The sequence below is a fragment of the Mustela putorius genome, unplaced genomic scaffold (genome assembly GCF_011764305.1).
Source record: "Mustela putorius furo isolate JIRA1106 unplaced genomic scaffold, ASM1176430v1.1 tig00001033_pilon_pilon_pilon, whole genome shotgun sequence".
Classification (NCBI taxonomy): Eukaryota; Metazoa; Chordata; class Mammalia; order Carnivora; family Mustelidae; genus Mustela; species Mustela putorius.
This window is the reverse complement of record NW_025421540.1, coordinates 2,408,253-2,421,199: the sequence shown is the minus strand read 5'-3', so window position 1 is coordinate 2,421,199 and position 12,947 is coordinate 2,408,253. Positions and strand designations below refer to the sequence as shown.

General features: G+C 54.9%; 1 protein-coding gene across 1 annotated transcript in view; it reads left to right on the top strand.

Annotated features, from left to right (window-relative positions):
* Window positions 1–12,247, top strand: part of PGBD5 (piggyBac transposable element derived 5) — a 92,478-nt gene extending 80,231 nt beyond the window's left edge. Inside the window, exons 4-7 of the mRNA XM_045087096.1 lie at window positions 1,498–1,678; window positions 4,044–4,241; window positions 8,993–9,098; window positions 10,358–12,247. Of these exons, the coding sequence (XP_044943031.1) occupies window positions 1,498–1,678; window positions 4,044–4,241; window positions 8,993–9,098; window positions 10,358–10,553 (681 nt within the window). The 3' untranslated portion in view covers window positions 10,554–12,247. The remainder of the gene's footprint in view (window positions 1–1,497; window positions 1,679–4,043; window positions 4,242–8,992; window positions 9,099–10,357) is intronic.
* Window positions 12,248–12,947: the final 700 nt, after the last annotated feature.

Genomic DNA, 12,947 nt, shown 5'->3' with positions numbered 1-12,947 from the left:
GAAGGAGGGAAGACACGTTCTGAGAAATGGCCTGGCTCGGCCAGAATCACATGTGACAGAAGCAGAGCTTGGCTGCCCTATCTCTGTGTTTTCTTCTCTATCAAAGAGATTTCTTCTGGGAATTGAGGTGGAAGAACCATAGAGATTCCAAAATGAAATGTTGGGAGTGCTGCTGAGTTGTCTAAAAAGATGTTCTATTGTCATCAAGCCATTGCCTGCCAGGGCACAGAAAAGTAGGGTCCTCCGTGAAGACATCTCAGGTGAGTGTCTGGGAAAAGATTAGCCCTCAGAAGACGAGCTTCTTTTGGAATTGGAGTCACATTCGCCTCAGGAACATCAGAGCACGTGATCGAAGTCATCTGAGGGTGTTGTGGACGGAACTGGATCCTCCCTGGGGCCATGTTGGTTTTTCACAGCCAAGCATCATCGACTCTCTGCGTGGACAGACGTGCATTGGGCAGTTCTGTATGTCAGAGGACAGGCGGGGCTAACCTCCTTGCCGATTGAGTGTCTGTTGTCCCTGGGGCCCCTGTCTGGCACTGGTGAGCACCATTAGCTGGTGAAGTGCTGCCAGTGAAGGCACCTAGAACATTCCACAAGAAGAACTCTTCTCCCTTAAGGAGAATGGTAGTTAGTTGGTACCCGTATGACAGATTCTTCCTGACTCGGTCCGTCACTGGGAGGCCTGCAACCTTCTTGAATCTGTTCCCATTTCCTGTGATTTTCCCCTTTGGCGGTGTTCCTAGAAGATGTTCATGGGACAAAGCGTGTAAGCATAGCTTGCTAATCCCAGCATAGTCCTCTTTGCTGGTGAGTTTTTAATCCTTGATCCTGACTCCTCTTTTTCTGTGTGGTGGCTCCTGTAAGGAAAAAGGCAACAGTGAATGCAGACGCACTTTGTGAATTAAAAAGCTGTACTCGGGGACCCCTGAGTGGCTCAGTTGGTTAAGCGTCTCTTGGTTTCAGCTCAGGTCGTGATCTCAGGGTCATGGGACTGAGCCGTGTCGGGCTCTGTGCTGAGCGTGGAGCCTGGTTCAGATTCTCCCTCTGCTCCTCTCACTCCCCGCCCCGCAAAAAAACCCACAACTGTATTCAAATGGAAAGTACATGGACAAGTTTATCCTTACAGGTGAGGTCATCTTAAAGTGTCGTTTCTCATAAACTGAAGTCCCTCCGTGCTTCTGGACTGGGGATGTGTTTGCATGAACCTCGTTGCCAGATTCATTGCCCATCATAGTTTGACCCTTTTCTTCTTTATTTTGACATTTCCAAACCGGAAAGTCATGGGCGGAGCCACTGGCCACCTTGACTGTGGGGTGGCCCTGGGGGCTACTGGGAGCCTCCGTGGCCTGAGGAGGTAATGGTGTGTTAGGGGCTGCGGAACCAGTGGCTCAAGGGAGCGGTGGCTTTCCCACCCGTTTGGGGCCCAGCGAGGGCAGTCTGGTCTCCAGCCCGGCACCGTGCAAGCTCCCTGACCGCTGTGTGTTTCTGTTCCAGATCTACGTGCACCTGAAGGACGGCGGGGGCCCCGACGGGCTGGACGCACTGAAGAACAAGCCACAGCTGCACGGCGCGGTGGCCCGGAGCCTGTGCCGGAACGCCGCAGGCAAGAACTACATTATCTTCACGGGGCCCAGCATCACCAGCCTGACCTTGTTCGAGGAGCTGGAAAAGCAAGGTTGGTTGTGCGGCGCGCTGGTGCCAGCAGGGCCCTTGCCCCCCAGAGAAGTGGTGGGGAGGCCTGGGGGTACAGGTGCGAGGTCGTGACTGGCAAGGACCGTAGGCCGCCACGGCCAGGATGGAACATGGTTTCAGCCGGCTGCGTGCCCGCCAAGTACCTGGACTCCGTCAGGCACCGGAGATTGGAAAGGACACCTGCCACAGGCTCGCGCTCTGCCCACAGCATCTTTGTGTCCTTTCTTGTGAGACCGTGGCTGTTCAGGGCTTGTCCTGGTGTCCTGGTCCGTTCGGGCTGCTCTCACCAAATACTTGAGACGGTGCAGCTTATAAACTGCAGGCAGTTAACCTATTTCTCGTGGTTCTAGAGCCCAGAAGTCCAAGGTCAGGGCACTGGCATGGTCGCCTGAGGACCTCTTCCGGGTTGCAGACCTCAGGTGACAGAAGTGGCCAGGGTGCTCTCTGGGGGTCCCTTTTCTCAAGGGCACTCCTCCCATTCATGAAGGCTCCACCCTTGTGACCCTGATTCGTCCCAGAGGCCCCGCCTGGAACACCCTCCTCTGGGGCCTGCGGCTTTCAGCCGAGGAATGTGGAGGGGGGGACACACACACTTGTTCTGTGCACCTAGACACCGGTCCTACGGAGGCTCCTGAGTCTGGACTCAGTCTCGTCTGCAGTGAGGGCTCTGCAGTTGACAGGGATGATGCAGGGATTTATGCAGATTAGCACAGGCTGTTGTGCGGTGGGTCTCAGGAAATTCTTCATGGCCCTTGGTGATGGGATGCTTTGTTCATCGGTTCATGGCTCTGGCCGAAGCAGCCACTGGAGAAAAAGATGTGGACCAAGACCAGGAGACCAAGGGCAAGATGCTTACCCTTTGCTTCGTCCCACATTTTGGGGATTTATATCAAGTCGGGAGAGACAGAAAAAACCTCTCTCCTGCCATGGCAGCCACTAGAATTGCAGACCTATTGCTTAGCAACGGTTGCACATCTGGCCTTAAAATCCTCTCGAGTCATGGGGAGCCAGCAGCTTCTGACCTTGACCTTGACCTTGGCCACGGCAAGGAAGCAGCGGCCCCGGGACTCTGAGCTCTGCTGGGTCTCAGCCCTCTGTGAACCCCGACAGGGCTTGGGGTTTACCTGTGGGGAGAACTCGGGCTGCAGAGGTCAGACTATGCATAGAGGGGCTGTGGAAGTCAAGTTGCAGAAAATTGGCCCTCATGTGTTACTAGCCACCAGAGAAGAAGGATGGGCTCCCACAGTAGGCGGTATGGTGAGAGCCCCAGCTGCCCTCTCCGCCCGCCTGGCTGCCCGCTCCAGTCCTGGGGTGGGCGCATGGCCAGGAAGGCCCCGGGTCCCTGGAACTGCCTTGGGGTGGACATGCAGGGCCAAGGGAAACATGCACATGGGGTACAGAATGTTTCAGATCACTGACGATACAGTGTCAGTCTTCAGTGACCTTCAGTCTTTGACTGAAGACCCAGAGGACGAGACCGTCCCCAGCGACTTCAGTCAGAAGTGACTGCAGGCATCCAGACCGGGGCTGGCCGTGGGGAGAAGCAGGCTTCCCAGGATCTGCTCAGTGGGGCAGGCTTGCATGCACGTGGGGAGGGCCAGGCAAGGCCTCAAGCCCAGGGCGGAGTTCAGCGAGGCCTCCTTGTGCACACTGGCCTGTGCTCACCATCCCTCCTGCCCCTTGGAAGCTTCTGTGTGTGGAAGGCCACACTGCCACTGCTCCCTTTAGTGGCTCTGTGTTCAGAGGCAGGACTCTGGCTTGGTGCTTGTCGCTCGATGATTCTTCCCTCTGGGGTTAACTTGTCTCCAAGGGGACGGCGGCTCCGTTTTGCACGCTGCCTCCGGGAGCCGTGCAGACAAGCACCGGGCTGGGCCTGGGGCTTGTCGGGTCTTGGCCAGAGTGTTAGGGCGTCCTGAGTGTGGTCAGGCTTGGACAGCAGACAGACCTTGGCTTAGTCCTTGTCTTTGCCCTCCTGGCTGGGAGCCTGGGGACTTCCTGGAGCTGCAGTCCGTCTTCAGTGTGGGTGGGATAACCCGAGGGCAGAAGTTTCTAGAGGCAGGTGCTCAGGCTCTGCACCGTCCCTGGCGCGTCGTGAGCACTCGCGACAAGACTCCTGTGGGTGCTGCCGGTTCACGGCGCCTGCGATGGTCTCTTGCGTCATCTTCAAGGTCCTTAGAGAAGTCCTCTGGGGTAGAAGTCGTGAACTGTAGCGGTCACCCCCGCGGGACGTCCGGGCGGCCCGTCCTCCCAAGTGTGTCAGCCTCAGAGCCAGGCAGTCCCTCTTCGGGCCGGCGTGAGCAGGGTGTCTGTGACCGTGTGGACCCAGTTTTGTGTCCCTGTCCCCGCAGAGATCTACTGCTGCGGCTTGCTCAGCTCCAGGAAGAGCGACTGCACCGGCCTGCCACTGTCCATGCTGACCAACCCGGCCACGCCCCCGGCCCGGGGCCAGCACCGCATCAAGATGAAGGGCAACATGTCTCTGATCTGCTGGTACAACAAAGGGCACTTCCGCTTCCTGACCAATGCCTACTCGCCCCTGCAGCAAGGTGGGGGCCGGCAGGGGCTCTGGGCCGCCCTGGAGTCGGGAAGCCCCCAGTCCTCAGCCACGTCAGTGCTCCGGTGGGGGAGGGGCAGGGCGGCAGGAGCCACCGGGGCCCGTGGGCTGCCATCCCCGGGCTTGTCCGCTTGGGAGGGAAGCCACGACGGCGGCAGGATTTGCGTGTCCCCTGACTGGTGTGTGGCCACTGTGAGTGGCCGTGTCCGAGTGGCATGTCCCCCATCACCGGGCCACTCGGATTCTCTGAAGAGTCTTCCCTAATGGGAGGGGAGATACTGACTGTTTTATCCCTTCGGTGTCTTCATTAGAGGTTAACAATGAGCGCTGTGGGGCATTCAGGTGATTCCATTGGTAATGTCACGTGGGGTGCAGAATCCGTTTGTAGCAGAGGGATTTAGTGAGCAAGGGCTGTAGAGTTCAAGTCGCTACAGCTGAAAGACTTTTAAACTGCTGACAAGGAACCAGAAAGGACAGCAAGGTGCTTGACAGAAATACCTGTGGTTACAGGTGTGTTTGAAAATCCCCTGTATTCCTTTGATGAAGACATCTTTTCTCTTTACTTTGGAAGGACCTCCACAAGGGGCTCTGTTGTGTGTGGGTGGGGTGGGGCGTGTTTGTGTGTGTGTGTGTGTGTGAGAGAGAGAGAGAGAGAGAGAGAGAGATACATTCGTGGTCTGTACACATGTGGTGTATACGTTTGTGGGGGGGTGCTTAATTAACTGCCGTTCATTTATTCCTGCCCCCACCCCTGGCACACATACCTACTTCCCATTTCAGTGGAGACTGGAATCCAGGGACACAAGCCCGTGGGACTTAGGTGCAGAGAGCTATAGAAAGCTGCCAGCTTCTCCAGGGCTGTGCGAAGGGCACTTAGAGGAAATTTGGAATTGACCTTGCAAGCCAAAAGTGAGACTTTGAGCCAGACTTCTATACTCTCCTGATGGGGCAAGAGCATTCACAGGGAGAGCGTTCAGGAAGACACTGTAGGAGCTGCCTGCCGTCAGATTATGCGTAACAGATTATAAATTACACAATATGATTTAAGACGACAGAACCTTAAAACCCCAGTCTCAAGGGCTGGGAGCCTTAAATCCATCACCAAGGGAACCAGCAAAGAGGATGTTGATCAGGAAGAAGAGAAAATTGGTAGGGTTGGTCTTTAAATATGCCAGAATTTAGTGTTTGTGTTTCCTTCAGTTATAGTTTCCATTTCTAAAGTACTCTAAATCACAAAGTCCTGGGGCACTTGGGGGGCCCAGTCGGTGAAGCTTCTGCCTTGGGCTCAGGTCCTGATCCTGGGTCCTGGCATGGAGCCCCGCATCGGGCTCCCTGTTCGGTGGGAAGCCTGCTTCTCCCTCTCCCTCTGCCCCTCCTGCCTCATGTTCTCGCTCTCTCATGCTCTCTCAAATAAATAAATAAAATCTTTAAAAAAAAAATCACAAATTCCCAAATCTTAGACTCCCTTAAAAATCGCAGGGAGCCTGCCTCCGCCCTCTGATAGCACCCCCAGGAGCACTTGGAGGCAGGGTTGGGGTGTGGAGAGCCCAGGCTGGGTGACCCACCTCTCCTCCCCACGGGACATCCTTTAACTAGTCTACATCTTCAGGCGATTTTTTTTTGTAACAAAGGGAGATATTTTCCTTTCAGTATATTTAAAAAACTTGATTTTTAAAAACCACTTAGTATTTAATTTTCTTTCTTTCTTTTTTTTTTTTTAAAGATTTTATTTATTTATTTGACAGATCACAAGTAGGCAGAGAGGCAGGCGGAGAGAGAGGGGGAAGCAGGCTCCCTGCTGAGCAGAGAGCCTAATGCAGGGCTCGATTCCAGGACCCTGAGATCATGATCTGAGCTGAAGGCAGAGTCTTAACCTACTGAGCCATCCAGGCGCCCCAGTATTTCATTTTCTTAAATGTCATCATTTTTCTGCCTCCCCCTGATTCATAATCCATTTTCTTCACAATCTGAATAATGGTAATAGTGAATATCTCCATACATTAGGGAACATCTTTGACCATTTCCTCAAAATAAAGCTGGAAGTGCAGTGGGTGCCCAGAGGTCTGAACATCTGGAGGACCTTTGATGACGTATCACCCAAAGACCGCACTTAACCCCTGTGACGGGCTCTGGGGGTACCGACACTCCTCTTGAGTTTGCCAACACATTTTCCCCCCTAAATTTGTCAGTCTGGGGGATGAAAATGCTACAGAATTTTCAATCTAAATTGCAGGACCACTGGTGGGGTTGAGCATTTCTGTGTATTTGCTGGCCAGTTTACAGTGATTTCTTTGTATTCTCAGTTTGTCCTTTGAAGCGCTTGTTGAAAGCTTATTTTATGCTATAGCAAGTATTTTTCTGCATTTGTTTTATTTTTGCTTTTATTTATGACTGGTATTTTTTAAAGATTTTTTTTTTTTAAGATTTTTTTTTTTTTGACAGAGATTACAAGTAGGCAGAGAGGCAGATAGAGAGGAAGGGAAGCAGGCTCCCTGCTGAGCAGAGAACTATGCAGGACTCGATCCCAGGACCCTGAGATCATGACCTGAGTCGAAGGCAGAGGCTTAACCCACGAGCCACCCAGGTGCCCCTGACTGGTATTTTTTAACCTAAAATTGCCTTTCCTTCTGCATGGGCAGATCTGTTGATCACGCTCTTTGTTCTGAAACTTCTTGCTCGGGGCCAAGGCTGGATCAGGGCTAAGATCACCTGCTTACCATACAGCGTGACTCTGCTCTTTCCAGTAACCCACTATCAGCTGGATTTTTGCTGTTTTGTTTTGTTTTTTTAATTAAGTGTAAAGAGTGGCCTAACCAAGCGGCCTTGCCTCTGTGCCTGAACCACTTACAGAAAAACTCTTCTACTTTTTAAAAATATCACTCAGAAGATGAAGCCTCAAATATCAGAAGGACTGCCTCTCAGCTTCATACTCTTTCCTGCTGTGATCATAGATGTACGCGCTCTTCTAAAAGTTGAGAATTTCCAATTTTAGAAAATAGACAACCAGTTAGGAACATTCTAGGAATCGGTTTCTTATTCCTTCTGGATTCTAAGGAGAAACATCCTTTCCTTCAGAGAGCTCTAGCACGGTCACTGGCTTCTCAGAAGTCCCATATCTAGGGACATCCATCCAGAGGACCCAGCCCTCCTGCTCTCTTTCTGAAGTCCGTTTTGGAGCTGTCCTCTCCCTAGCAGAGCCTTTGCCCATGTTGGGTTCAGACTCCACAGGACCCACGCACATACAGAACGTGCATATAGGACTAACTCAGGGCCTGCCTCATTCAACCTCATGGGGTGGTGGAAGGAACGTCAGCCACCGCAAGTAGCCTGGGAGGTGAAGGACAGGACTGCCACTGCGTGTGAGCACACGTGTTTCTCCCAGCAGGTCAGACAGATCACGGGGTGCCTCAGAGGTACGTGCGTAGAGCACAGCTAGGCACGGAGACTGGCACACAGCCGTGACTGTGTGGGGCCCACCCATGGCAACGTCAGCAAAGCTAGTAAATGTCACACAACCTCTTGTCAACGTGTCCCATGGCCAGGCTTGTTGTGCTCGGAGGATATTACAGGACAGCAGCCCCACCCTTTGTAGCTGGAACAGTGTTTGAGAATCCACAATATGGCCAGGGACGGAGTGATTTATAAAGTGGGGGAAGTGCTCAAGCAGATGGGCGCACACCCAGGCCTTGAAGCCACCGCTCTGCTGAAGTTTCCAGCAGAGCCTCACCGAGTGGATGGGGAGGGAATGAAGGGCTGGAGCAGGTCCCCCCCGGGACTGGGGAGGCTGGGACAGGGCAGTCCAGGAATTACAGCCCCAGCGGTCACCCAATCTCAAGTTCTCCAAGGACTTCTTGGTGTGAAAAACCAATATCGGGGGCATGGCTGTGGGACGGAGACCAAAAGAAACAGAAAGACCCCCACTCAGGGCTCAGTCTGTGCAAATGGGTCCCTGCACACTGGTGTCCCGTGGTCCCTCAGTGAGAGGGGGGAGACACGCTAGGTGGAGCCCCTCGGCCCCGCAGGGGACCCCCTCTTGTACTTCAACTCTGTCCACTCAAGTAGTCCCCAAACTTCCCAATCCTTTAGACTGATCCCTTTAAAATATACATATACATGCACCCAAAAATGGCTTTTGTCATAATCCCGTGATGCTGTGTGGGGAAGCTGGCCAGAGCCTCACCTGAGCATTCTCCCACATCTCCTGCATCACCTCTGGACGGCAGCTGTGGGCCTGTGGGCGGGTCTGGGAAACGAGGTCGTCCCAAAGCAGTTCAGGCAGCGGGGTGAGGAGAGCTCGCTGATCTCCTGCCCCTCACACCCAGTCAGTGGGACGTGTCCTTGGACACATTCTCATTTGCATTCAATAGAGGGAAGGTGTTTGAGGGCTTGGGGAGGCGGTAGGGTCAGCCTTCATGTGGGGAGGGGTAGGAGGGGAGAGTCAGTCCTGTACCTCCCCTTGGCTCTCTGCAGGCCCGACCAGGTGCTTCATCCTCCCTGGTTCCACTTAAAGCCACCTTTGGTCCCGTCATCACCCCACATGCCCGCAGCACCCCTGCACACCCACCTCACTTTATGTTGTCCTCAAGTCCTCATAAGCTTTTAGGGACTGGCATCCAGCTTCTCTGTCTCCGCCTCCCCCTTGGGTCCCTGGAGGGCCAGGCAGGGTGGAGATAGGCACCTGTGTCCGCGGGAATGGGCAGGAGACCGTGCGGACGGGGGTGTGACCTTCTGTCTTCTCCGCAGGGGTGATCATCAGGAGGAAGAGTGGGGGGATCCCCTGTCCCTTGGCCGTGGAGGCGTTTGCTGCTCACCTTAGCTACATCTGCAGATATGATGACAAGTACAGCAAGTGAGTGCGAGGCGGCTCACAGCCACGGGAGAGCATGGACTAGAGGTGGCCGGGTGCTCAGGAGTCCCCCATTTCAGAATGAACAGAGCAGGCCCCTGGGAGACAGAATCTCAAGCCCTCGTCCTGGCCAGCTGGGCGCCCTGTCTCCTTCCCCGCCACCCTTGCCCGAGGTGGCCATCCTTCCACTCACTCGGGCGTGGCCATCTCTTAGTACTGGGCCCTGAGCCTGCCCCCTGCCCCCACCCCAGCCAGACTGCCCTTCCCCCGACCCTCACAGCTGCAGCCCATTTCCCAGCGCGGGTTTGTAATTCTTTCCCCTCTGGATGTCCGCAGCAGGTGCACACCCATGGCACTGTAACAGGAATCCAAGGAGCGATCGCTAGTGAGCCTGAATGTGACTGTTAATTGCTAGGATTCAGCCTCACAACCTAGAACAGAGTTGGAGTAACCCCCAGGACAGGCGGGTGTTGACTCAGCCCACTTGGAGGGGAACCTGCTGGGCTTCTTCACGCAGAGAGAAAACCGAGGACCCGGTTCTCCCCGGGCTCCCTCGCAGGAGAGCCCCACCCCATGGGGAGTCCATGAGCCAGTGTTCATGGCTCACAGCCTGCTGATTCCACGCGGTTCCAACAGAGAAACCCGCGTTGACTTAACCGACACGTTAGGGACCACACTGGGCTGCTGGCGGTGAGGACACTGACCTTCAGACACCCCTCAGGTGCCGAGTGACGGGGACACAGTGCAGGTAGCAGTCCTAAGTTGGGTTGGCCCTGGAGGTGACATTCGTCCTGGATCTGAAGGGAAGCCAGGGGTGGCAAAGAGACGTGCACTCGGGAGGAAGGGGACACGGTACAGATGCCTGCATCTGAGGGTGAACTTGCCCTTGGGACGTGCAGGCGGTTCGTGTGTCTGGGACATTGCAACCACAGCATCCGAGGAGGGCTCTAGGCAAAGAGGGCCGCCCCTCGGGCCCTGTTCCCTTGGAGCTTCCGAGCCTTGCCGTGGAAGGCCGGCTCCCCATTCCAGCATCTCCAGCAACCCCCAACCCTAGTCCTCTGATAGGAGCAGTTTTCATCTTCTTAGTCTTAGGTCAATTCACTGTGACAGCCTCGACGGGAGCCAGCCCCCGGCCAGCTTCCCACCCCGCGGCTCTGTGGCAGCACTGACCGTGATGAGGCCCTTTGGGACCATGCCCCCCGCCCCGTCCCGGGTGCCCAGGAGCCCCAGGGTCAGCCTCTCCGACTCCTCTGTCCTCGTAGGTATTTCATCTCTCATAAACCGAACAAGACCTGGCAGCAGGTGTTCTGGTTCGCCGTCAGCATCGCCGTAAACAATGCCTACATCCTCTACAAGATGTCTGATGCCTACCACGTGAAGAGGTACAGCCGGGCTCAGTTTGGCGAGAGACTGGTGAGGGAGCTGCTGGGCCTGGAGGAGGCCTCCCCCGCCCACTGATGCCTCCGCGGCCAGGCTTAAGGGAGGACCGGGGCCGGGAACCTGGAGGAGGGAGAGAGCCTGCCGTTGTGACCTGCCCAGCCAGAGCCCTGGGGCGCCCCTGGGGGGTTAGGCCCGGCCCACTGGGGAGCCCCGGGCCTCCGCAGGGCCCAAGGTGGGCCTGGTCAGACGATGGCTGCTGTCCCGGTTCCCCTTCAAAGAAGAGCACGTCCTCCCTCCAGAAGCCGCCACCCACCCAGGGCCAGGGCCGCACTCAGACTCTACACGTGGGCCGGGCGCTGTCAGTGGCATTTGCCCAGCGGGGCGCCACACCCCTGTGACCCCCGTGGAGCTCACCTCAGAACGGGGGACCTGGGAAGGCTGTTGCCACCGGAGGCACCAGGGGTGGGAGGAGCCGTAGTGTGTCCCGCTGGAAAGGCCTGCGCTGGGAGGATGTCAAGACACAGGTGACCTGGTTCCACCTCGTGCCGCGTCCGCAGGGGACCAGAAGCAAGCCGGAGGTACTCAGGTGGCTGGGCAGGAGACCAGAGCGTTCTCCAGCACTCGCCTTGGGCAAGTCTCCTGGAACAAGAAACGCAGGGGGCCATGAGACCCAGGGGTGGAATGGGGGAGTGGCTGCCCATTCTGCTGATGAGTGAGGCGGCCCTGCTCATTTCATTTCTCTGGCTGGTGGCCGGGGTGGGGGGTGGGGTGGGAGGGAAAGGGAAAATGCCAACAGAAGCGCAGTGATGTGTGATGCTATTTTTTATTTTTAAATATATCTTCAGGTTATTTTCTTACTGTTGCTTAAGATCTTCTGTAAAAGGAAAACGTCCCCCTCCTTTTCCGCCCCCTCCCCACCCCCACCCCAGCCGTGACTCCTTGCATGAGCACAGTTCTGGGCCCTGGGACTGTACCAGGGCAAGAGGGGGCGGCCGGCTTCCAGAACAGACATGGTTCCACTCCGCCGAGGATCACGGGGGGCCTGTGGGCCTTACGCTTTGTCACAGACGTCACCATCGGCGAAAAACCTGTTAGCGTCGCTGAAGCAAACGACAGAAGGTCTGGGGAGGACACTTGCTGCTTCTCTCCACCCCCACCACATGCGATGACCTGGCAGTGTCTGCCCGGGGCTGGCACACCTGAGCCACAGCATCTGGGCCCCGTGGGAACGCAGGTCCGCGGGTCTCCTCGGGAGGCCTCGCCCGACTGGCCCACTGGCCTGCCCATCTGCCCCCCAGACGAGAAACAGTGATTTCCAGAATTACACGACCCCCCTTGTACCCCAATTTATATAGCCCCCTCGTTTTTTTACAAATGCGAAATCTCTTCTACTCAGGCTTTGGGACTTTGTTGTTTGTTCACACTCAGTTAATTCCCAGCGTGGTTGGCAGCATGCTCCCGACTCTGCGCCATCCCTGTGTCCTGGGTTCCTGAGGACCCCCACACCCTGTGGTTGGAATTCGATGCCACGGATTGTAGGCCCCATTCTCAGTTGTGTTTCAGAACACCTTTACCGTGTCCTTTGATTGGATTGAAAGCACTTTTACCACATGGAGAAATATATTTTTAATTTGTGACGCTTTTCTACGAGGTCCACTCTTTCTGAGTCTAATGTGTTTCCAACACTTGGGGAGACTCTGATGAAAGCTGATGAATTTTCTTTTCTGTCCAAATAAGTAAAAGAAAAAAATAAAAGTCTATTTAGATGCTGATTCTTTGTTGACATGTGGATTGCTTTCCAACATCAGGGACAACAGTACCAGCTCCTCTTTTAAAGACTCGACTTTTTACCAGGTCATCTAGAACATACGATCTTGAACCGATTTTAGTATCCTTTGCCTCTGGGCAGTTTAAAAAAGAAATGCAGTTAAGTCTTTTTTTTTTTTTTTTCAAGATTTTATTTATTTAGGGGAGCCTGGGGGCTTAGTCATTAAGCCTCTGCCTTCAGCTCAGGTCACGATCCCAGGGTCCTGGGATCGAGCCCTGGGTCGGGTTCTCTGCTCAGTGGGGGAGCCTGCTTCTCCCTCTCCCTCTACCTCTCCAATCTGCTCATGCTCTGTCTCTCTCTCCATCTCAAATAAATAAAATCCTCCCCCAATTTTTATTTATTTGACAGAGGAATAGTGCACAAGGTGGCCCTATGAGAACAGTTGTATTCTAGGTACCAGGGGAAAATCCGCACCTGCCTGCCAAATGGGCTTCCTCCTTGTTTCTTCTAGTCACCGTCATCATCCACGCCCACTCAGAGAGGCACCGTTGGGACGGTGGGTGGGTCACTCTGCCTTACCAAGTAATTCGAGGGAACTTAACACCATTCCAGGGCTCTGGGTTTTACGTGGTAGCCCCTGTTTTCAGACAAAGGCTTGAAGCAGACAGCACCTTTTAGTGGAGCCCCTGCAGGGTTGGGAAGTT